This window comes from Bombus bifarius, unplaced genomic scaffold (genome assembly GCF_011952205.1).
Source record: "Bombus bifarius isolate JDL3187 unplaced genomic scaffold, Bbif_JDL3187 scf7180000007980, whole genome shotgun sequence".
NCBI classification, from domain to species: Eukaryota; Metazoa; Arthropoda; class Insecta; order Hymenoptera; family Apidae; genus Bombus; species Bombus bifarius.
The window spans coordinates 859194-885478 of NW_022884365.1; the positions used below are offsets into that span (position 1 = coordinate 859194).

Consider the following 26285-nt stretch of genomic DNA (forward strand, 5'->3'; position numbering starts at 1 on the left):
CGACTTTCCGCCCTGGAATTTATCGCCGCGTTAAATTTCATCCCGATGCCTGCACGCGTTTAATTTCCTATGGTTGTTGCCTGGTTACACCGAGGAGACACTTGTTTCTGCTTCGAGCAATGTTTCGCAATGTGTTTGAGGTATTTTAAGGCGATCGAGAATCAAATTGGGGTAGCGGTTGGTCATTGAATAGGATCGGAAGGTAGACAAATGTGGTTTCGATGATTGACAGGACGTGGGTAGTTGGTCACGCGTGAATAGCGCCGTGACTGGATTATAAACGAGAACGTTATTAAGTAGTAGCGTAGCGAGGTCGTGTGGCTAAGTATCGAGTAGCTTTCTGATTCATGCAGTTTCAGCTAATGCGGTATGCGTAATTTTCCATACAGATTTAATTCGGACTAAATTATACTCCATAAAGACTTTCTTTTTAAGATGTTAATCTTTATGTATGTATTTAGGTTTCTGTCGATTCCACTACTGCGACATTTAAACATCTAAATATCGAAGCCTAATTGATGCACGTTATGATCTCATGGTACTTTCTTCACTGATGATGATACCTATCGCAGTTCGAACCTTGGTTCACGCGTACTGAAGTTCATCTGCAAAACTGCGGATGTAAAATTGCGAAACGACATGCGCGAACTATACAGAACCGGATTCTCCTTGCCAGGATTCTTAATTGCCGGGTCTTAATTGCTCTAGAATGGTGGGAAATTAGATGCATCGTGCGCTAGATGCGTATCCTTTAGCCTAGCACTTCTAGTTACCTTAATGCTTTAGATAAAACGATACATATAAACAAGAAGCAACTCGCTTTAATCATCGACGGTGAATATTAGTCGGCATTTACGATACAGGATTTTAATCAAACGTAACCTTCTTCCATTATTTCTTCATCTTCGTTTCTGAAAACGTTCGAAATATTCCACGTGCTGAAAAGTGCGTTCCTTTAACACGTTCTCCACATTATTGTCGATGAATAGGACACGGTATTTCTTTCACATAACTCTGATCAAACGCAACCTTAGTTCGAGTAATTCCATTATTCTACCTTTTTCCTTCCTGTCTGAAAACAATCGGAGCATTCCACGTCTCCTTGGAAAACGTATCTCTTTAGCGTTGGTGTCTAGTTCGCGACGTCCGTCTTCCGTTTCTTGTAGCCGCTCAGGATGGGAAGGTTCGTTTTTCGGTGGGATTAGTTTCTCTCTCGCGGAAATGAGAAATTCCTGACGAGCAGGAGCCGGAGAGCACGGCTTCTTCGACCGATACGTCAGGGCACGGTAACGGCAGCGTACGATCGGCACGCTACATTAACTCGATTCACCGAGTAAATTAACTGCAATCAGGGGGACGGTCCGCTGGCCATTCCGTTATTCCGTTAGCCGGTTGCTAGCCGTTCCGCGCGCCTCTAGACCGCCCTATTCTCCAGTACGGGCTCACCATTACAGCCCGTGGAACAACGTTGGTCGACGAGGAATCGAGAGAGGACCTAACGTCGTTTTTGTGTTGTGAACACAAGGACCACCACGAACGGCTCTCTCTTGTTCCCCGGACGAAAACAAGCGTCCTACTCCAGAGAGGGAAACGGATCGACGCCAAGACTCCTGGCTCCTTGTGAATCCAACCGTGATGGCTCGCTGTGATGACGTGATTTCTTGGCCGTTATTGCGCGATTGCATGAGCCTAGTCTTCCTGCACCGCGGTCTATACCCGTTCTATCTGCACGTTCCATCGCACTGATTTCTACATTTAGTTAGATACATTAGAAGCAATTTGCGATTCTAGGATAAATCGTGGCTAGTCTGAGATGTAGATTCACCAGATTTCTCCGTGAATCTTTGATATATTGAAGAGAAGAGAGAGTTATTTACCTATTGTAGATATGTCTGGTCACGTTATGGGAGCAGAAAAATATAAATGCGGTAGAAATACGCTTACTGGAACTTGTCGGGAGACAAACAATTTATATAACTGGGATTCATGTAATAGGGATTCATCAATTTCCCTCTCTATGTTCCCTCTCTTCACATCCGTGTAATAGAAGTTCTAGTAGCGCAATTAATCGAGTAATAACTAAAATTTCGTTTGATAAGTAAATATAAACGGAGTACAGGTAATTAAGTTCTATTATACAATTTTCTTACAACCTAAAATTTGTCACTTTATTAATGGGGAAATCACACGAACATTAATTTCTGAGTAGTCCGTAGAAACGATTATAGAAATCGTATCCTGACAAACAATTATCCGATCTCGAAGGATATAATATAAATTGTCTTCTCAGGGAATGTATCGAATTACTGTCGAATTACTGTTACTACTATCGATCTAGCCATGGCGATTGTAGTTCGAAAGCCACACGTTCAAAAGAATTCGCCATTCTTAATTAAACATTCGTGCGTTCCGCTTGTCGATTATTTCGTACGGTGAAATACGCCGTCAGATCCGAAATCCCGTCGGTGAAATCGAATGGCAGGTGGTCCACGGAGGCTGATCGAAGTCGATCGCTTTTCCCTTTGGTTTTCTCCAGTCCTTGATCGTTGCCGGAGAGAATGGCGAACGCGAAGATACGTCGTGCACGGCTCCAATTTCCATCGATCTCCCGCCGTTTCGCTCCGTCCGCTCCTACGACGGACAAATTTTTCGTCCTGCTGCTGGCCACCCTTTTCGCCGGACGAATTCAAAGTTAATCTCGGTCACGAGACCGTTCCTCGGCTCTCGAGGGGTGGTGGCGTTGGTGGCGATATTGGGTTGGCGCCCCGGGCGACCTGTCATCGTGAAACCCCCGGGAGCACCGAGGCTCACCCTGATCTCTCTGTTACGATAGAACCTTGGGAACCGGAGCCTTGGGCGGCACGATAAGGCTCGGTCATTTATAATCCGTCGGCGTAAGTAGCCTGCCGTTCTCCTTCCGCGCCAATCCACAGGGAAAGAGAGAGAGAGAGAGAGAGAGAGAGAAAGGAATAAGAATAAAGGAAACCTCGAACTTCCGGCCGTTTCAAACGAGATCGATCGGTACGCCAGCTGAATTTTGATGATCGCGTTTACTGCTGCTCCGATTCAATCGTTCGTTACTATTTTTATGTACCACCTAGCGAGCGATAGCCCAGTACATAATCGACTTGAATTTAGTGCAATTTCTAACGAAGAATTCGTTTAGAAAGCGAGTGATTTGGTTTCGAATATGGGACCAAGTATCTGACCAGGATGTTTCTATTCTACTTACTAGTTCCAGAAGTAAACGTTTAAGGCTATGGTTACGGTGGATGCGTATACGGTGGACGATACCGACATTCTGACGAACTCAATGGCGTCAATGTAACCGAACGTGCCGATATACAGATTTTTTTCAGCATATGCATTGTAATGTTCGAATGTTTGATTCGTCGCTACAGCCTTGGCGTTATGTGTAACTGAACAAAAACGATCCGAGTTGTTTTGTGATACTTAGGCAAGTTCTGATTGTATAATATGCTGACTTCGCAAAAAATAGTATCGAGTGGTTTTCTCGAAAGCATCAATTTTCACCCAGCCGGCAGCGCCGGACGAGTTCATCAGCTCGGCTCTTAATTAATGCGAGGAATGGATCTGACGGAAAAAGGGGATAGAAATGAACGGGGAGGATACCTGGAAATGGCTCCGGCCTGATAATTTATAAAAATGATATTTGCTTCGGCAAAGCGTGACCGTAAGCCGTCTTAATATCTCTCATTACCGTCTCGCTGCTCGAGTCCCCAGTGACCGTGCAATTAAAAAGCTAAGATTGATAAATGACGGGGAATTAATGCGCCCAGGGGATGAAAGCGAGGGATGGGGGGCAGAGGCACGGCATCAGAATCGGGGCTAGAACGTTTAGGGGGGGCCAGCCGGAGAAAGAGGGACAGGGTGATTGCGGGTGGCTTAATGGTGTTTGTATGCATGGGAACCGGTCATAGGGGTGAGGCAGTTATCGCGCTCAGTCTACTTTGCGCCGAAAATCGGGACGTGGTTTAAAGTACTTTAAAATCTCACCCTTAATAATACATTCGAAATATATTTCGGTTCTAAAAAGGGTGACGTACGAAGTGATCGTTGTAATTTTTTATATCTATGTTAAGTTTTATTGTTGTTAGAGCTTGTTCTTAGACCAAGTTCATGATACGATCGAAAGCTCTTCTATTTCTAGGAACAGATTTGATTCTTTATGCTATCTACCAATATTTAAATGGCACGTTATCGTACGTTAATCAATTGTTATTTTTAATCGTTTCAAATGTAGTTTTTTCGGTGATTTTTAATAGAAGATTAATGTGATCGAATTTCGTTTGGTTACAGGTGACGCGAGTAACGCGAGTATCGGCAGCGGCGAGGGCACCGGTGAGGAAGACGACGATTCATCGGGTAAGAAGAACCAGAAGAAGAGGGGCATCTTCCCCAAAGTCGCGACCAATATCCTCAGGGCGTGGCTATTTCAACACCTCACGGTAAGTCTTTTGCATATATCTTTCATCGTGCATCGCACGTCTCCATGACGTTTCTCTGTCCGTGAGTCTTTCACACGCGTCGCCAGGCAACGACAAACAACGTCGTTCGTCGTCTTCGTCAACGATCGCTCTGACTCTCACTCGTATATCTTCTTATTGCAAACCGTACACAAACGTGATCTACATGGAAGAAACCTACCTAAGTTTTTCCCTTGCAATAACGGTAGTAAAGCAAGTGAAAACCTATCCGTTTAAATATCGTTTCCAAACGATTATTCACTTATCAAGCGGCGCTTAAAACCGAGAAGCGAAGATAAACGACGCAACGAAACGTCGCGGCAAAAAGAAACATTTCCTAAATTGCTTTTACCCGGCGCTGGAGTTAAGCTCGGGGAACGATGAGAAAAAGAAAAAGCAAAGGCGAAGACGGAAAAACGCGTTCGAGAGCAGAGGGACGTACTAATCTCCTAATGCCAAGATAAGGAGCGGTGGCCGCGGTGCCTCCTCTGCTCGTAACCCACCGGGTCCTCGGCCATCTAATGATTCACGGGTAATCTGAGCCGCAAAAAGCGCAACGCGATTAAAGGGACCGGGAAGGGAGAAAAGAGAGAGAGAGAGAGAGAGAATGTTGCGCGCTGGTTGCCGGTGGCCGCGGTTGCGTAACGTTGCGCGCGGCAATTCGGAGCACGGTACATTGTCCCTCATACTACGGACACCCCATAGATTTCGGGTGTGATCAGGTTACCTTGCGAGAGCGGTAATCATATTGCAGCTCGGTTAATGCCATTACCGCACCGGGGGGGAGGGTTGGCAGCTACCCTCGAAACCACCCCGCAACCAGCACACCGTCCGCGTCCCCCGATACCCCGCTTTCTCTACGCTTCTCTAGCGCCGGCTTCACCAACCCCCTAACAACGTGTATTGGATATGACGTCGGGGATAGTAGGTTCATGGTTTAATGCATATACGCTGTTTGCGCGATGACGATATCGCGCGTCGTGAAAAGACGAGCTTCGCCCCCTGATACCGCGACCGCGGCCTTCCTCTTATTCGGTTAATCGTGTTCTCCAGAGCTTGCAGCAGGTTAACGCGGCGGTGCTTGAAAGGATTTTAATGTTACTCCAGAATGTGTCTCTGTGTTGATGCTCTTCAAATACTCGGTCGTTTTAGGTTCCTTTAGCTGGCGATTTTGCGAAATGTTATTTAGCTGCTTTCGCGCTAGAGTTGGCGAATAGTTCGCAAATATTGTGGATCATGAATAGCATTCAGTGGTAATACGTACTATCACGAGTAGCAACCAACGAACTTGTTGGAAATTATTATTCACTCGGGAGATTAGATTCGCGGTATATCGAGGTAATGTGAACAGAATGTTACAAGATAACACTTTCGCTACATAATTTAGAAGCAAGGTGATAATGCCTTCTTAGTATGGTATATACAATCTATGGTTTATATAAAGACGCCGATATCATTCCTATGTTAGATCAGAAACTACCAATCGTACGTAAAATAAAAACGAAAGTGTGTGATCTGCTGTGTAGTTTATGACACTGATTTGTCGAGAAGAGCACCATGTACATTTTGTTCACACAAACGATATGAAAGAAAACTATTCACAAACGATTTTCGACGATAGAAGCGGAGTTTAATTGATTAGAAGGATCCTGTTTCTTCAGCAATCTAACCGCGTGACCAAAGTATCGATAGGTACGTTTAGAAGATAAAAATAATTTTCATGAGGGATATACTCGCAGAATTCGTTGCAAGTCTGATACTCCATGGCTGTACTATTACGCGATATTCACTGCCAGAAATTACAGCGGTTTTTCGTGACGGTCGTCTTGGTCAGACATTCGTCTCGGCTCTATTACGAGCGATTAAGCAACTATATCATGAACCAGAATTCATTCGGCGCACTGGATACATATTACGGCTTAAAAGAGTAACTGACTCGAGCCAAGTGTGTATTCACTCGAGTGGCAGTCTCTTAAAGAGCTCCTTCCGACGTTCCCTTTTTCCAGCAAACGAATTACGGCCTCAACAGCCTTGATTTAGCGTCCTAATCTTTCTCTCGCGATGACTTACGACCGCAACAAGGGCTAACATTCTCCTTGTTCACCCCGCGGGACCGTTTCGTCGGTAATTATTGCGGAACAGATGTCTGAAACGAGTGTGGCTCAATCACGGTACAAGCTGCTTTCGCACGAATTTTCACCATTCTGCTTCTCTACTTTTTCTTCGATGTACCTTAATGTTATTATATCTATATATTCTACATATTCGATATCTACTTTCATCGGCAGGCAGTGTCTCTCTGGTTGCTTATTGTGTCACGTTAAAGCGCAAATAAATCGAGTAACGGTCGAACTTGAATACCAAGCTGTTCGCTTCGGTAAATTTATCACCGTGAAAGCGAACGCGACGTTGTCGTTCGTTCCATCGTGTCTTGTCGTGGTCGTGGTCGGGCGTCGCGTCGTTTTCATCGAGAATTCCAGATCGTAGCAGGCCACCGGCCACGTCGTTTCACCCCGTCGGCGAAACATTTCGGAATCACGGGGACCCGCGCCAAGGAATTCGTCGGAGCTCGCCAATAACCTGTTCCCGTTCGAGAAAGCCAACGCCAATCTCGCGTTCCACATTGACGCAGAGCGAAAGAAAGAAAAAAAGAGAAAGAGAGAGGGAGAGAGAGAGAGAACTACAGGAGCGGGAAAGCGGCATCAGATAGTACATAGACATAGTTTATATACAGCCATATATAGATGACTACGATTGAATAAGGAACGTGGCGGTCAGTTCGGATAAAAGCGCTTGTCGCGGTCGTAGACGATGAAAAGGGAAAAACTAATGTGTTTTGGCCGATGTTAGATCAAAGGAGACGAATATGTTGCATGGAAAGCTGCACGATTGGTAGACGCGAAGAGTTGTCAGCCGAGTCTTGTACGACCGAGTATACATTAAATTAATTTGATGGAGGCGGAGTGGCTACGCTTAGTTGGCTTGCGTTAGACGCAGTCTGATGTTCTACGGTCTAGCTTCTTCTTCTTTGTGTCACTAAATATCGTAACACAGCAAGTGGGGATGTTGACTCTGGTCGAGAAGTTTCGCGACGTGCGTCGTGTAAAACGGGAAAACTGAACGGGAAAGTCACGGTCAACGGGGTGAAAGTCGCGCCGGGAAAGAGCCGTTTAACCCAGGAACTTGTAAATAGCGTTCGGGACACGACGCCAGATCGGTGATTTATTTGTCGTCTGGAAGCCGCTTAGAACATGAATAATTTAGACGTGCTCGCGAATAGAAAGGGTCGACGTTAATTCGATACAAGGATGTTCAAACAGCGAGAACGTCGTAACGCCGTCAGTGTACGAAATCGTTCCGGTTGTACCGACGAGAGGTTGGGAGAAGCGACGTCTTTCTCCGGTGGGTCTCTTGTTCGCCAGTTCTCACCGGGTTTCAGCCGCTTTCGCTCCTTCTCTCTTGCTCCTTGGCTGTCATTTTGAAAGCCATCCCGACGGCCGCCCCTCACCGGCCGTCCGTACGTCTGTCCGACCAGCCAGCGTACCAACCAACCGACCAACCAACCAACTCTGCGACCCTCCCCAAGTTTAATTAGACGGAAGAGGAGCATACATCATGGTCGACTCCGTGTCCCGACCTTCCATGCCAGCCAACTTGGGCTTTCCAGAATTGTGGCCACCGACCTACTACCACTTCTCTCTGTTCGTTCCTTCCTTCGCACACGTTGCTTCGGCAACGATGTTTGGAACTACGAGAGAGTCTTCTCTAGGATTGTCCTCCTTTTAGGATTCTGTGTTGTCGTACATGTATGTAGCAATCTGTTCTATGTAGGAAATTATTCTTCCCGACGAAACTGGCGATATAATCCGCGATTCGCCGACTGGTATCGAACTGCAGTTGATATATAGTATCTGAATTTACCAGAAAATCTAAGACAACGAAGGAAGGTTTCAACGAAAGAATAGAAATTCATTAGGAAAGTTTCGCTCGAGCCAGTAACAATTGCGCGTGGCGCTCGAGCGATAATGCGGAAGTACGCGGGGCAGGAAAAGAAGAAAGATTGAAGATGGAGTCGACATATATAATCCATTTTAATTTACTCGGAAGATATATCCCGTCTAGCTTGCAGTTTCCTGCGACTTCACCGCGCCGCGCCTTCCGTTTCCAACCCCTGACTCCTCTCGTTCTTCCATTTTCTATCTCCGCCTTTTGCCCGCCTGTTCCTCGATCTTTCTTCCTGCTTCGGCGTCGTCCTTATCCCTAGACATCGTACCGGAGTCTTCTTATATCAATGGAAACATTTCGCGAAATTACATTTGCCAGTTCCGCGCGTTGCGCCGTTTCACGTATCGAGTGGCTCCCAGGAATCTCTTTTACCTTCGGTCAAATAAATTTCACGGCGAGCAAGCTAGTTTCGTATCAGATTCTTCCTCGGCGAGATCTATGAATGTTTAACTCCGACCTGTAGCAAAGATCTTCGTTTAGTCTCCGGTCATTAATCGATATAATTCTACTCGTCTTTCGTCTCGTCGAAATTAAGGGAAAGGTGAACTCTACCGAAAGAACGTTTAAGGCGTAAAGAGATAGAGTAACCGAGAAGCGTACGACTATTCTTATTCTGTGTTTCGTGTTGTAACGCGAGAACGGAGCATAGTCGTGGCAATCAATAAGCCATCTAAGGCAGGTAATGCTGCTATGGTACAAACCACAAACCGGCAATGCCATTATCTGCACATGCACATGCATACGTACAGGCGCACACGCACGCGTGCACACCAGCGACCGCAGGTTGAGAGATGCAAGCGCAGTTTCATCAAGATCGATAATGAACCGCGTTTCATTTAGCGTATTGCGCGCCGCCATACCAATATATCTTGCCGCGATCTTTAATTCATCCGTATCGCGCGCGCCGATCGGATCGGGACTCAGCGTGAAGCTGCGAACAAAAACGGGCAGATCGATCTGACGCGTGGCGGCATTCTTCCACGTTCGACGTTACTCTCTCCGTGTAAAACGCCATAATCCGGTCCTTTTTCTCTGACCAATAGAATTGCTAATCCGTTATTTCCGACCGAGATCATGTTTCCCCGTCACGACTACGGTCAAGCCTTTTAATCGTCTCTTTCTAAATCTACTAACTGTTGTACGTCATCATTTCACGAGAGTCACCTTCCAGGAGAGTGAAATCTTCTCTTGAGATCGTTCGTCTATCTATACAGTAAGATAGAGTTATCCGAATTATTTAAGCTTAACATCGTAAAATTCAGTCTTGAAATTTGCACGGAATTATGAAATTTGTTGTACGTTATGAGTTTTCGCTATTATCTGATATCAAGGTGGTTTATTAAGAGACGAGTGATAAAATTGTAATAGTCAGTGTATATTAAAATCACTGTTGCGTATTATCGACTAAAGAGCAACCGGTCAGGTCAAACCGATCGGTAGATATCGCGTACCTCGAATGACTTACCATAACGTTCAAGGTGGAGGAGATGAAATAACTCGAGTGTTAGATTTAGACGGCACTTTATTTGTACTAGTTGTAGCACTTAACCGAACTAAGTGAGGACTACTGTCGTCCTGAGTCTGTACTGTCCGATGGTTGGAGATGAACTCAACTCTCCCGTTCCTGATTCTCTCCTCCCGCCGTTGGATTTCTTCTCTCCACCGTGCCCTTCCGGCTGGTCCTTTCCTGGGGGTTTTTCCTGGCCTCGAGTCATTACGTTTACCGCCCTGAAAGGACATGTAATTCGGAATTTCCTAACGAGAGGAATGGGTCTGTCCGTGTCATAAACGGACGGCTACTCAAATTCCGAATTACAGCCCTGGGAGGACCAGTAATTCAGAATTTCCTAATGAGAGAAATGAGCCTGACCGTGCCATAAACGGACGGTCAACTGAAATTCCGAACAATCACTTTAAATATAAGTGCAGAGATAGTCGGTCGTAATCGTCGCTTGCTCAATGCTACTGTAGGACTCGCAATACTGCTATACTGTACCATATACTATACTGTAGGATTCGCTTTTCTGATTCCTAGAGAGCACGTATGTTTATCTATATCGATCAGTGGGCTTCCAAGAAGTTTAAATGTAGCTCCGGTTGACGATTACAAATAACGGCGATTATGTTTTGCGCGGAGTTGGTTTACTTTCGAACCTAGCAAATCAAAACAATGTTGACATTAAAAGGTACAACAATATGAGTCACACGGATTTGAATCTTTCGTTGACTCGTGTGTCGCTACAATACAATAACAAGAGAATGAAAAAATATCGTTTAGATGCAGTAAGGAACAATATAAAAAATGAGTACTCTATTATAGGATTATAGACACGTAAAAATAAAGTAATACACGCTATTGATTAATGATAATTACAACCGAGAATATTGACGTTAATTGAAGAAACTTTCCGTTTGATGAGCTTAATTTCATTCCCGCTATAAGTAGAAAACAATGGCCGTCGAGCTGTCAATGTAAATACACGATATACTATTTCACCGTTCATCATGCCACAAATAATAGATCGAATTGGTCTATTTTCAAATTACCTAAAAATCGTTCGTAACCGAGCATGACGAATTACAAGGCAATTTACTCAGATTGACTAAAATATCCTACGATGGTCGTTCGCAGGATTTCTCTCACTGTTTGTCGAGACAAACCCCCGTCGGCAGTTGTCGACGAGTCTCGCGCAGCGGATTTCACGGAACGACGCCCTCCCAAAAGACGGTGGAACGGTCTTAGTTCGGATATTTTAAACAATTTGCATAGACAATCATAGCGGCCGTTTTTTCGGCCATAAAGGGGCTCTCGACGACACTCGAGTCGACTGCCACGATCCGCCAGCTGGCTGACTGGTTGGCTTCTGCCCCCGTGCCGCCCTCTTCGTCGCCGCAACTACTACTACCCGAGCGTTTTATGCCGCCATAACCGTAGCGCACCATGGCCCACTTAGATCTACTATCTCGGTCCCGGCGTGGTGTCCGCGTACACCGGCTGATATCTATTGTCCCCTTGCCACCCCTGGACCAGCCGTTTAACCGACTCCCTTCTGCTACCGGGTTACTCGTCCTTGCCAATTGCTGGGTCAAGGTCTACGAGTCTGCCTCATCTTCTCTCTCCAATGGCGTCTGACGATTATGTTTGATGAGTTCGTTAGCTGTGATCCTTGCATCGTTTCCTTTAGTGGTTGGACAATTGTTCCGCTGCGAAGTTACAAGCTTCTTCGACGCACCCGTTGTCACCCTATCGGCTCGAAAGAACGTGGAGGAGACGTTTGCATACATCGGGTGGCAGTTTTCCGCTCGAACAAATCCTCGCGACTCGTTTCGCCTTCTTTTCCCTGGCTGGGATGTCGATGCTTCTTCTCGCTTTCTCCTCTTCCTACGCCGATACCGACGCTCGTTTACCCCTCTGAGCGGGCTTTCTTTATTCCAACGTGTTTCTCCGTTTTACGATCTGCCTACGTTAGGGATTTTCTCAGGGAAAGCGATACACGATTCGGATGCTGTATGTCATGGATCATGTTAAATGGAGTTCGCAGTTAATTGTATCTTTAATCGTTTCTTTTATTTGTGTTGAGATCTATATGGCCCAATCACGTTCTCAGATTGATTTAATTTTATTGTATCGAGATTTTCAATCGTTTCATTGATGTGTATAAAGAAGTATTTGCACACCAGGAGCAAGTATATTATATTTCATGCCATTTAGCAATAACTCCACTTAACTACAATTTAATACTATGAAAATAAAGCGTAGATTTCGAGAAAAAACTTCAATGAAAATTCAAGTATGTTCAAATTCTTTTTGTGACGACTGTATGTTAGTTAGGACACGTCAATGGATTCGTCAAACTTTGTTCTGTTTAAAAAATACGCATAATTGTTACAGACCATTTTTACAAACACAATGAATCACTTCAAGAAAATCTAATAAATCATAAACTCTTTCGCACTGTGCGTTTATGTCCCTAGATTCTCTTTCTCAAAGTGTGAAAATATATCGTTTGGGCGAGTTAGAGGGTTCAAGCAAGACGATGTAATTTCCTCTGTCCGTGGGGTAGTCCGCACGAAGGGACGTTTCCGTGTCCTCTCGGTTGTCCTAGTCTGGCGAAAGGTATACCCCATCCACGCTGTGTCTCTACGGTCAACCTACAACCTTCAACCTCCGCTGGTTGGCCCCGGGGTACGGCAAACCCTTCTGGCTTTTGGTTCGTGCTCACTGGCGCCGCCTTGGCTCGCATTTGAATATAATACTTGGCCCTCGTCGAGCGACCGTCCCGGCAACCGAAGCGAACTGTAATTATGTTGATGCGCAGCCATTGTTGCGTCCATCCTGGACGCCCGGTTGAATGCCGAATCTCCTTCTTTCCCTCTTTGGAAAGGCCTCCACTCTCGCCCACGCCGCCGCTATGGCGAGAGATACCGAGACGATTATTCTCGTATGCTTGATGCGTTTTACCGAAACCGGACAACGAGCAAAACGAGAAAGTTCTGGTCTGTTACTAGTAACATGTTCTATCTCTATTCTACGTTTCTGGTATTTATATTCGCAGGAAAAAAAAAACATAAAAGGAGAAAAAGGAAAAGAGGATTGGTAACAATCGATCGTGCAATTTCAAAGGAAAACTACTGATCCCCGTGCGAAATTAATTGGCGGAGCTCAGTTTCCCGGAGATTAACTCTCCCTGGTGGAAGGACGGGAGCGGGCCACGTGGATGATTAAAAAAAGGAAGAGAATTCTTAAGAGCCGGTTGGATAATTGCAAAAACTGTACGCGGTTAGCGTCGTTGTGACGGTATTGGAAGTTAGCGTGCAGGAACGGTGCACCGGGAGCGTGCAACGGGTTCAGTGTCGAGAGCCACCATCCCCCGTCTAGGTGAAGGGGTGGCGCGCGCGGACCCAGGATTAGACTGTCTCCCCACGACAGGGTAAGCCCCTATTTTTGCGAAATTTATCGCCGTTAATCCCTCACCCTCCTCACCCTCGCCGTTCTCTCCATCGTGCCCGTTGTTCTCGTTGTCCTCTCCGGTTTTGCCATTCTCTTTCTACCTTCGCCCGTTCGTCTCCTCGTCTCTTGTCCTCTTGCGCTACTCCTCCTCCTCCTCCTCCTGGTGCTGCCACCGGTGCTGCTGATCCCTCCCGCCCCCGTTGTCGATATGAAAAATAATAAAATGCCGCGTCTTTATAGTCGCAGGCGCGCCCTTTGCCCCGCCGACGCGGCGCCTGGCCTCTTTCAGCTGCGCGCTGGACTACTCGTCGACGGGTAATCCGGCCGGGATTTAAAACATTCGTATCTTGAATATGCATTCATAGGTTTAAACCTGCGGGGCTGGCTCGCGTATATCCCATCGCCGGCGTGCGGGCAAAGGGGAGAAGAGAAAGTCGTAAGCGCAAACGTGGACGCGTGTTCGTATCGAATCTATGTGTGTATACGTATGTAGGTGTGATTGTATGCGTCTCTCATCCTTACGCTCGCTAAGCGGCGAGTAGAGCCCGGGTATTAGCTCGGCCACTCATTAGCCTTTCTGGTCCTACTTGTCGCTTGACGTAATCTCACGTCCGTCCCGACCGGCCGACCAGGCTTAACTTTGACGCTGCTCCACGTCGCTACTTCCGGGGCTATCACCTTCGCCGTCGAGATCTGCAGCTCGTGACGCTCGTTAGGCCTAGGCTCGAGAGCCGCTTCCTCTTCTGTGCACTTTTCGCCACACACACGGGATTCCTAGCTCCGTTATCAGATACCACGGTAAAGTACAACGACGACAGACGAAATGAGTTATTATACTCGGTTGGTCGAGCCGTGCAACCAAGAAGATTCGAGCGTCCGTCCTCTTTGCGATTATTTTCTCGCGTGTCCGATTGTATACGTAACACGATTCGGTAATGCTGATTTTTCGCTCGATACCGAGAGGGTACAACGATGGATAGACTTCCAGGTGAGAATCGTGTTCGGGATCCGTCAAGGACGGTGCTTTCGTTACAGTTTAAATTAATCCAATTATGCATGCCGAGCAAACCGAAGAACCGACTACTCTGTCCGTCTCGCCGCTTTCTCTCACTCTCTCCCTCTCTCTCTCTCTCCATCTCTTTCTTTCACGGCCGTTCTCCTCTGGTTCGGACTTTAAAGGTTTAAGCCGAATAATGGACGTAAGGTCCGCGCCGTCATCCATATGCAAAACGTCCTCGCAGCGGCAAGGATTAGTCACGGTGATTTCGAAAGGATCCGGGACGGCGGAATTTACGTGGCGACTCTCCTCCGCTGAACACCTTGCACGCTGATTTGTCGTCCATCGTCCCTCGTTACATTCGATTCAATCTCGTATCAAAGCAATTACTTCGACGTCAAATGTAAAACATCGCGGTTTTATCCTGAAAAATGTCTTTTGCCCCTGATCGCTTTTATCTTTAAAATAGAGCTCGCGTGTACGCGTGAGGAGTAACCGGACGTGTACGCGTACTCTGTTTCATCAGCATCCAGCCGAAGCTCGATTACTGTTAAGAGTACTCGCTTAATAACCGCTTAACGTACCGCACTTATCGCGACTCCGAAAGAGTGTAGTCACGGCTGGTCCCATGGGTGCCTCCGGCGGATTTATGAGCCAGAGCCACGCTGTCCGTGAACTAGGTTGAGCCGAGCTCCACGGATAAAACGTGGCTCCTCTTTCGAACGCCTCTTTCGAATTTTCTCTCTCCCGCCGGTCGTCTTTAATGATCCTTCTGCGAACACCAATCCCATTAGAGGCGTCTTATCCGCGATTCCCCCTGGACCTTTAAATTTCTTCTAACCGTCCAGCTCGCCCTGCACGACGAAGATCCGGAACAGACCGCGAGAAGTACTTCTGTTAGTCTATGAACTCGATTCTAGTTCATCCATACCTTGTTCTAAAATTCATCGTGTCTAGGTGTGTTTGTGCCGGAGAACGTTTCACGGATCAGGATATCAGGCGGCACCCATTAAGGAGAGTGCCGGACATCCAAGCAGCCTGTGTACTTAACTAGCATTAGACGCTCCCCTGTTCCGTGTGACGTCGAACGGGTACGTGCGTGCACGCGCATGTGTGTGTGAATGTTTTCGTATCGATCAAATATCGATACGCGCACCTGTGCGTGTCGATCGACCAAGAGGCATTTATGTCTACGACCTTCCCGATCTATCTATCTTATTCTTGGTTTTTGTTCATTTGCCCGCTCTCTCTCATCCACGATCAGGACTAGCAGTTTAGATTGTACAGCTACTAGTCGAAGCGCAGGGCTGTCTCGTGGATTATATTATTCACAACACGTTGGACGCTTTGAGAGCGACGCTAGAGTCGCAGTCTTTCGCGCATCTCCTTCTTTCCATCAACGAATGATTTGCAGCGAACAGTCGATCAACAGTTTCAATCCTTTTTCGGTTCTCTGCCTTTCTTTTCTCCTTCATCTCGGGTTAACCAAGTCTTTTCGCCCGTAGCTCCCGGCATTCTGACACAATGGCGCAACGTTTATGTGCGGAACATTAATTACCGGGCCGTTAACAAAATATCATCGAGTTGTTTTCAATCGATAATAAAGGCGTAACACAAAACACCGGAACTCCGGTATAAATTATTTACGGGCGAATAGCGACGAGCCGGCCAGCGTATTATGCCGGAAGAGCGAACAAACGCGCGCTCGGCTCGTGAATTTCTATCGCGCGCAATTAACGAAATGTTAATTAATAATTGCTACGTCCGTTGACCTGTGCTCGTTCCAATGGCTGACACGAGGCGCGCCATTCCCGCTGTTCGAAAAATACGACTCGATGATACGGCTTCGCAAAGAGCGAGGCGTTCCTGGTTTCTCGCGGTCTCTCAGGTAGAGGTTTCTTTCTCTGGCCACGTCCACGCGTGCCAACCGAACGAGGTGACTCTCGAACAAAGCCAACCTCGCGATTTTTGCGGCACCTTTTGCAGCCGGTACGCCGTCATCGCGATTGGACGGTTAACGAACCAGCGAAGCGAACGAATCGCCGTGGCGATTCTCCACGCGGTTCTCCTCGCGTTTCTCCTCGCGTTTCTCGCGCGAGTATCCTCCTTTTATTGGATTGGGCATCCAGAAGAGGGTTAGTGTGAGAGAGAGAGAGAGAGAGAGAGAGAGAAGAGTCTACGTTAGAGAAAAGAGAGTTGCTTTACCGGCTGAACGGGGCTTACAGTGGATCCGGATTTCACGGTCTTCAGGCGGTATCGTTCGTCGCCTCTTCCTTTTTCTTCTTCTCTCATTTCTTTCGCCGTTCTTACGCGGCGACTTCTCAGAGCCTGAGCTGTTCCGCGCTCCGCTCGATCCTTCCGCCAGCATATTTTACGCGTACGTTCGGATATGTTTGTAGCGGCTGGAAATGATTGAAGAAGAAGAGGTAAGAACGAGAGAGAAGCCGCTAGGTTTTTGCGTTAAGCTGCGGGATATTCTAACTGGTAGCGGTAACTCGTTGATGAGGTTCGTTGATTAGAAGACATTTCATTGCTGCGAATTTACGCTACGTAAATATGGCAAAGTTTGGAATATACATAGTCTGGTATGAAGATTAAAACGATGCGTGTCTAACTTGTAATTTCTTAGTTTTCGTATTGCTATCGTCTCAACAAATGAAAAATTGGGATGAAAAACTTTGCGTATTAACGATGATTTTTCTATATTTTTCTCAAATTTGAGGAACTTCTTAAAGATAGAAAGATACGGTTGACAGCGAGAACGCAGCCGGATCCCGTAATGATAAATAAATAGGAGTGTTCGCGAAAGGGTATCAACGAGTTAGTAGCAACATAAAAGATGAACAATTTAAAATACATGAACTTCCATAATTTTGTTGATCTGTTCAAACATTGAAAGTACCATCAACAGTTATTAGCAACATAAAAAAAATCTACTCCGAAAGAGAGAAAAGTAAATTCTCTCATTGTCGCCGAATTTCACACGAATCCCTGGTTCCATTAATGTATTACACCGAAACTCAACTAAGATCCGCTCGAATTCGCTGGCGAAACAAGCCTCGAGAGTGGCCGAACGTGGACGTCAAAACACCGGTATCCTCTCTATGGTTCCTCGAAATGGGAGTTAACCTGATCCGAAAGACACTTCAATTGCTAGAATCCAGCATAGGCGAGTATAGCACAGACGGGTTCTCTCACACGCGTCCCACCCGACCATCCTTTAATTCAGGTTGACAGGTGAATTCCTTTCCCTTCCCGCCGCGACGCCGCTATCCCTCGGGGTAAGATAGATCCGTTCCCGGGATTTCCTACGGGATCCGGTGGATCTTATATCACCGACGGCCATCTCTATATAAGCAATCCCGCCCTTCGTCCTGGCTCATCCGAATTGCCGGTAGCGCTGGCATTCGATCTGCTGGGAATCCAGAAACATTTCCTCTCGGCTAATGCGCCGGAATTACGCAATTCTGGCTGCGCCTTGCTCCTCTTTTATCGGCGCCTGGGAAATCCCCGCGCGATGGAAATTGGAACATATCGATCACCGGTCCTTTTCTACTCTTTCCTTTTTTTCCTTTTTTTTTTATTCTTCTGCAAAAATCTCTATGTCACGAGGAAGTTCACGCATCGTCATCTTAATCTTCTCGCATTAAACGTTTACAGATTGCCTGGCCGACGACTGTATGACGCAACTAAAGATATAGGAATACCAATACAAATATCAATAAGAAATAGGAATTAAATACCAATTTATCTTGCCTATTTAAAACTATAATGAAACTTACCTAGTATTTTTGGACTTTCCTATCGCCCACAAATGTCGTACGTAAAAACCCACTATCTACTAATATTCGTTGAGAATAGCAGCAGTTAGGGTCGTTTGTCTAGTTCGAGTATAGAAAGCGTTTTCGTGTAACGTTAGTTTAGACACGGGCTTGTAAAAGGGTGTTAGAATTGCACAAAAGCATCCAGGAACCTTAGTTTGCGTTTCTCACAGCACAAGTAATCGTTTACCAGCCAGTGGTTACAGCCGACCAGGCTCAGACGGCCGTTTTTCTTCTCCAACAACGCGGAGAATAATTTCCCTGCGTTCTCTAAACGAAGCGTAATGATCGGTTCCGCGTGTCTTGGTCTTGGCGAACGGGGTATCCCGCGCCACGGTTCATCCTCTCGGTGATTTCCAGCGATCGCGACGGATACGTTCGCGATCGAATCTCGCGATGGATGGACTAAGCTCTCGGATCGGCCGGAATACCGACGTCAGATCGCATTAATCGTAATATCGCGAGATGTAGGACTGGCTCGCGGGCCAAGATTACATCGGACCAGAGATTCCGCAACGCGGTGCATGCTAATTGGAGAAAAATCGGGTGGTACTTGAGCGCGCGGACTTTCTCGTTTGCCGCTGAACGATCCGCGCTCGAATCGTCGGTCGTAGAGAGAACACGGTGAGATAGGGATCGGCTTTCGCTCCTCGTGAGCGTCACTGTAGGTAAGGTACGCGTATACAAGCCGTGGCTAACCACCGGGGAAACGAGGAGTAACGATTTTACAAAGTGCCTATCTCGACGTTGCGCCCTGCCTTCCCCCTCGTGCCGCGTCTCATCCGCTTTTTCTCTTCGCACGCGCGATTATGCCGGCGCATTACCCGCGTACGTGCGTCGCGAGTACGTGTGGGCCGCGCCACTAGGTGTGCGTACTTCTTGCTCAGAATGCGTGCTTCGGCCTCTCTCGTAGTCGCCACTCGTTCTTTCTCCCTTTTTCTCTCCGACGAGATGCCCTGTCTGGAGGTCCGACCGTGGCTGCTAGGAGGTGGTAGCGTGAAGAAAGAGCCCGGACCGAAGGAAAAAGGAGAAGGAGAGAGTGGCCGGCCAAAGAACCATTAGTCATGATTAGGCCGTTGACATTGACGCAAGCTTGTAGCTTGAGGCAGATGGAGTCCTTTGATACATACGAGCCGAGCCGCGCTCGACGATCTTCTCTCTTATCTTCGGGCTATCTGCTAGCACCGGTCGAAGCCCCTATGATTTAGCGGTGTTATTCGGTGTTCGCGGAACTGAAACCGCGACTGGGGTCGTGTCGAGACTGGTGTCATCCAGGAAGAGTGTTTTAAGCGCGGTATCGCCGATCGGAGATGCGATCTATCCGGTGAATTACGGAAACCTCATGCAGCATTCGTAAACCTTTTCCTTTGATCATGATCGTAACACCCTGTAATGTTGATGGTACTCTGCACCTTTTGTTTTTATTCGTTACGTAACATGTTTATACGGTTAATGTTTGTTGTCTTTGCTAGTTTTTTTCTTTTTTTTATCGACGATCGTCAGTCATGTGTAAAATATACTTCAGATTGGTAGTCAGGGTCAGAAAAGAGCGAGCCTAGTGTCATGCATACGGGTAACTTTATACAACCGAGCAGCAATACCGAGATAGCTCCCTGCCCTTTACGCAGCCTTCTTTACATTATATTACACGAACCGTGTCGGATTACGGTTGGAAGTGACTCTAGACGTGTCGTCTATCGTCTACGTTGGTGATCCAGTATGCCAGCATCGATCGCGGTCAAACGCGTCGGGGACGCTCTTCCGTCGCGCGTTACCTTCTTGGAGTTAAACTATGTTTCTTCAGTCTTCTCAAACTACCTATCGCATCTTCGATGTCTGTAACGATGCATCCTCTCATAATCTTACTCTCGTCATAATGTAGTTGGAACATTAAGAAAAATTCTCCCTTTAAACCCTTTAACCCTCGAACTCTTAAAAACTTCATGTCAAAGCTATCGCTTCAAATCGTCACGTATCTCTTAAACCAACTCCAACGATGAGCAATACGACTTTAACACCGAAACTTTTAGATTTTCCATCTGTAATCTGCTACTCCGAATCATCGTACGTTTCTCGAGCATCCTCCATCGATTTGCATGACGAGCAACTCGGCATCCACGAACCCTTGCCTGTAAAGATCGAAACGAAGCAGGCGCAAAATCCTCGAGATCCGACGCCGGAGCGTAGAAATGCCGGCGAGGGCCGAGTTTTTGCGGTCGCGTATAGCGATAGTCGGGCCGGCGAAGACTCGGCGAATCGCATTCCAGTGTCTTTCACGGGTGAGAATGAGCAGCGGGCCACGAGGGCTCGGGGAGAAGTTGGCGAGACCGTAGAAAACATCCGTGGCCCGCGCCGGCTCATCAACGCCTCCGGCTTCGCGGCGAAACCCATTGGCGCCCCGGGACAATGCCATCTGCATTCCGATCCCGAGGGCGAGAAAGCCGTCCGCACGGGCCCCGCGATCGTCGTTTCTTACTTCTATCTCCTTTATCCCCTCGGTACTGACGCGATTTCAGTCCGGCACCGACGCGCGCCACCAAACTCTCTGCCGCCAGCTTGATGAATTCCGGTTTAATGTTCTCCGTCCGCGTTCTTTCACCCCGTGGAATTTATTGGGGAAACCAGAAACTCGTCTTGAGGGTTGATGTACGTTATGGGAGACAGCAACATGGTTGTTTTATTTTATTTTATTTTATTTTTTTCATTTATCTTGTTGGTGTTTTTAAGAGACGAAGGAAATATCGCTGTTTAAGTTCTGTAAATTTTTCGTTACGTCTTAATGTGGATATGGGTACTACGAAGCTCGGGTACCTTCATATTGGAAAATTACCACTTTCTATGAGCATTTTTCTTCTCGAAATTAAAATGGAAAGCTTAATAAAGTGTCAGGAAAATGAAAAAGCAACGTAGAATGTTCTGTAATAATGCAGAAATTGTTCAAAATGCTCCTCGTGGAGTCAAAATATTCTCGGGATTATAGCACTATATATACTTTTAGATATATTCTTAATTCCTCGCAGTCCTCGTATTTAATTGTTGAACAAAAATATTGAAAGTCGATTTACTTGAAAACAAAAATGCCATATTTTCGACTTATCTTCGACTTTGCATAATCTTTAAATACGCTTAAACTAACACATACATCACACATACAAATATATACTATAAATTATATACGTCATATAATTAAAGATCTAACGCCTGATCAAAGAAACTTTCTTCAACTACCAAGCATTGTATGAAATTAATCTCTGTAGTTTCATTAAACGGATAATCCCATTTCTTTCTCGCATCTTCTCAAGTTCGTTGAACTCGAAATACGTTTCGGGGATGTGCATGGGGCGAAAAGAAAATGGGGAGAACGCGCGGCAGCGTAGCTCTCGTCGGGAGCGTTTAAACGGAGGCGCGTGATTTATCAGCGCGACGTTGGCGTCGTAACCGGTGAATTTCACCGAGCAAGCGTAAATGAAGCGTCTAACGACAATCTCACCCGCGAAGAAAGCTGCGACAAAAGACAGACGGGGAGGGTTGTAGGTCGCTCGGGGAGCATCTCCTGTTTTCCTTCCGTCTCTGCAAGTACGTATCCTACCTAGTACCAGCTTTTTCCTCAGTCATCTCTCCTCCCCGCGTCTCTACTCAATTTCAACGAGCAAGCAGGAAGATTAGGTCGCGGAACGAAGAGTGGCTGCGCGGAAAGAAGCCGAAAATACGGGTTCCTCGTTATTTCTCCTTAAACAGAGAGACTACAGAAATGGACGTTCCGTGTCCCTTTCCCCCTCTGACCCCTCTGACCCGAACTTCTTCCAGTCGGCGCGACCCGAACGCAGACGCGAAACGAGCGGATCCGTGCTCCGGCGAAGAACGGGGCAACAAGGTCGTGGTAAGAAGAAAAGAAACGTAGAAACACCATGTCGGTGTAACGAGGAGAGAAAAGCCTGGAGTCGCTGGAACGCTAGGAGAAAACGCTAAGAAGAGCGACGAAGGTAAACGAATAGATAGAACGAAAGGTTAGAAGGAGTAAGAGAGACGGGGAAAGACGGATGGAGAAGAGGAAGGTCGAGGGTGGCCTCGTGGAGCGGGTGGTAGGTGGAAACAGTGGGACAAGGAGGAAGAGGGGCAGAGGGTGCTCCTGGAGATTTATGACAGGCGTTAAGCAGTAATGAAATTGCTCGTTGCTCGTTCCTCGAGGGGTGTGGAAGGGATGGGAACCGAGTGGGACCCACACGGGGGGTTTGACGTTGTTCGAGGCGCACGAAGGCGCTGGTGGTGGAGACGGAGAGAAAGGTATAGAAGACGGGCGAACGAGGAAGGGAAAGAGAAAGGTGAAGAGAGGGTTGGTTGCTCGGTGCAGTGTACAGGAACAGAGTCACGTGGCGCAATTACCTCTCGCCAGCTGTGTATCTACGCTATTCTCTGAAGGACTTTTAATCGCGCGCCACCCTTCCGACTTCTTCCTCTACGTCGTCGTGTCGTTTATCGCGTGCCGCAAAGATACGAAATGCAACGGCTTCTCGGTAAATCCGCACGGCCCGCCAGTCTCTACCGAGCTACACGAAATCTGCAAGGTGAGTTTTAATGCACGTGGTATCGCGACCACGTTTCGTACACGCTACACTGTCTTGGCTGTGTCGTGAACGTTGTACGTACGGTTCGTTTCACGGCCGAGGTGGTCGTCGTATTTCAGGCGGACGAGGAAACGTACAGTCGTCCGATCTAATCTTCGAGGATTCAGTTGGAAGATATCCCACGATATAAATTTCGAATGTTAGCAATCCTATATGCGTTAGAAGTTTAACGCTGAATTTAATTAAACTAAGCTGTGTCGTTGCACTCGTACAACCGTATTTTTATCGTAAATTAATTACGCGTTAATAGAAACGAATAATCGATCGAATTGCAATATTTTAATTCAAACGTGTAACATTCAAAGAGTCACGCGCAAGAAGCTATGGCCTCTAGTATATCCCTGAAGGATTAAACGTTTACAACGTGCAGAGCAATTTGTCGTCCCCGGTCTTCGAACCGAAGGAATCGCGATCGAGAGGCTCTCACGCCGGTCGGATCCATTTTCACACCGATCGTTGCAGAGTTCGGGTTACGGAAACGATCCGACGTGAGTATCGGAGCCGTATTCGAGACGGAATTCGACACGCGGCGAACGGATCGATCGATCATCGAGCGGTAAGCGAGCGCACGCTCAGCGATCCAGCGAAGTCGTCGTGATCGTCTGGCATCGAGCACCACCTGTTCCGCGATTCAGCGCCGATCTACCACTCGCTTCGTCGTTCACTGGGACGATCGTCGTCATTTTTCTGCGTACGACGCGAATTTTTGTTTGGACAACACACCCTTTGTCCAACGTTGATCCGCGAAGGGGGACGCTTTGTGTGGCCGAACGTGGATGTCGCGGACATACGAACCCAGCAGATCGCGTTCTCGTGCACGCGACAGCATCTCTCGAATCACGTTCTATGCATGGCAGCCTCAGTTTGAACTTGTCCCGTATGATCTTCCTCCGTACTATGGAAAAACGCGAAGATTAAAAGAGAAAATAAAATAAACGACTACGGTTATGTTAATTGCAGAACACAGTGGCAACTCTGACGAATCGCATGGTTTAACAAACGACAACCACTGTCGAATTTCTGGAATCAGATTTCTGAGATTCCTTCATACACGAAAGTATCTATTGAAGAGAATTGTTAAGTTTGGTTTAGGAATTCTAACGTGTAACAGGACTTTGGTATATTTACCCTCCGGATATCAAAAGCTGTTACGAGAACGAGAACGTGGCAGAAAAAAGAACTCGCAGAGGCAAATGAAGTACGTATCCGCATCCGAGCACAAGCTTCTATTTCCGGTGTCCGCCAGAAGTTGGCTGTATTTCCGAGACATTTATTCCGGTTTGACTTTCTCTCGAAGGTATCGATGCAGAATCGCGGAGGAACTACGTCCTCCGAGGGTAGTCCTAAGATCCTGCGAACTAGATACGGATCCTTCGAATCGGCCGCTTTTGTGCGATAATATATCTTCTAGCGTGAGCCGCTGTTGTTACTTAGTAATTCAACTATTATTGCAACACGCGGGATAATAACGGAGTCAGTGCGTTACGGACAGCTAAATCGATGACGCTTGTTCGCGTTTTAATTCGACGCCGGCGTTATTACGATCTAATGTTCCGGCTTATTGCGCAGCCCGATAAGAGCCGAGATATCGAGTTCATTTGCATTTCTATATTTGCCTCGCGAAATGTCCTAACGACCGTATCACGCACGTGCCTGCGTAGCGTGGGTTCGTGCGCGTTAGGACGGAACAGGGAGAAAATGGAGGAAGCTAGGAGAATGGATACGCGTAGGGACAGACCATCGAGGTCCAGACGAGCCAACTCCGCGATGGTTATGGCAAACGGCCAATCAAATTCCATTCTCTGAAGTCGCCAGATGACGCCGGATAAATACGCCGCACGCTCATGACCCTTGCCACCCCTTGTCGCGAAAAAGGGACCGTCGTTTATCGTGGTTTATCGCCAATCGACCCAGCTTTCGGTTAAAATGGGCCTCACTGCGGTAGCTCTGTCTCTCTGGTCCTACGTTAGGATGTTAATTAGATCTGTCTCGACGAATAGAACAGAGGTTCCGGAACTGTCGACAATGGTTATCCCTGGAAGGCGACTAGGGCGTTTGATTTATGAACGGAGGTGAGCCTCTTTCTACTAGACCGTTTAGACCGTTGCTACTTCGCCAGATCTATGCTCTTGTGATCGTAGTATTCTCTGCTTTTTGGATTGAAGCCATCGGTCATTGCACATCGATGCTTCGATATCCCAATTGTAGCACGATGTAATATATTTCGAAATATCGGGGAATGTAATAAACTCCAAAGAGTTTTATTACTCAATAATATCATATTTGCATTTGGTATAAAATTTGTGGACTCGACTACTTGCCTCTTATTGACCGGTATTTTTGTGATATAAGTTTATGCTTTTATTATTTGGTATACTGTATTTACGTAAATGTATACTTTGCTCACTATCGAACTTTCACGGTGATGGATGCGAGTCTAAATATTTCCGAGCCTACGAATTTTCTCACTGAACCGAACTATATATATTTGGCTGAACTATGCTACAACTCTTGTTGTAAAAAACCACAACTTGTTGCAAAACATAGCAAGAACTTATAAAAGGGATCGGGTATCATGCGACGAAACCATCGTGCAACACGGAGCCGCTTCAAAAGTCATCGAATAGCTCACGATCGGGTCCGAGGGCAGGTGAATAAGTTCCCGGACGGACGCATCGCGGCGGCTGTTGGCGAAACATCGGACAGGTCCGCCGGTGACGGGCCTCGTTCTCTGGGGAGAAGAGAGGAGAGCGTTCGATGCATCGGGAGCTTTAGCGGGAAATAAATTTCGAAAGCGACACGCGGCTCTCTGGCCTCGCCGCGACAAGAGAAGTGGATGTTTTCGAGGGCGTCGCGCGGTGCATTGTTTGCCGTGAGAACCCGCCGCGGAGATGCGCAGAGAGATATTGCAAAGAGATAAAGACAGAGAGAGAGAAAGAGAAAGAGAGAGAGAGAGAGAGAGAGAGACGGCGGAGAGGAATGGAGAAGGGAGAACACAGAGCTCTGGCATCGATCTAGTCGTCGGTTCGGCCGGGGGCGGAGCAGGGACACAGGTGCTTCTCCGCGTCTACGGGCTTAGTGTCTGAACCAGCCCCAGAACCACCTCTGCGAATCAGCCTTGATAGCGGCCACCGGCTGCTCCGTATAGTCGTGCTCGGGACTCGCGTTGGAATTAGGCGATACCGTTCCCCCCTTTCTGAGACGTCACTCCGCGTGTATTCCACGCGCGCACGATAATTCATCGTCTGGCCGAAGCCTGCACGCGTGGTTGCTTCCGTCATTAGAACTGGCTACGGAACGTTTCTGGAACTGCATAGCTTATTTTCGTATCGGAGAACGAATACGATAATTGATGGTCGTACTCTTACGTTAGATTCAGAGTTTTACATACGTGCATAA

General features: G+C 47.1%; 1 protein-coding gene across 1 annotated transcript in view; it reads left to right on the forward strand.

The window, feature by feature from the left end:
• LOC117204789 (homeobox protein homothorax-like) overlaps positions 1–26285 on the forward strand; it is a 244673-nt gene that overhangs the window by 37878 nt on the left and 180510 nt on the right. The window contains exon 4 of the mRNA XM_033442521.1: positions 4321–4469. Coding sequence (XP_033298412.1) covers positions 4321–4469 — 149 coding nt within the window. The remainder of the gene's footprint in view (positions 1–4320; positions 4470–26285) is intronic.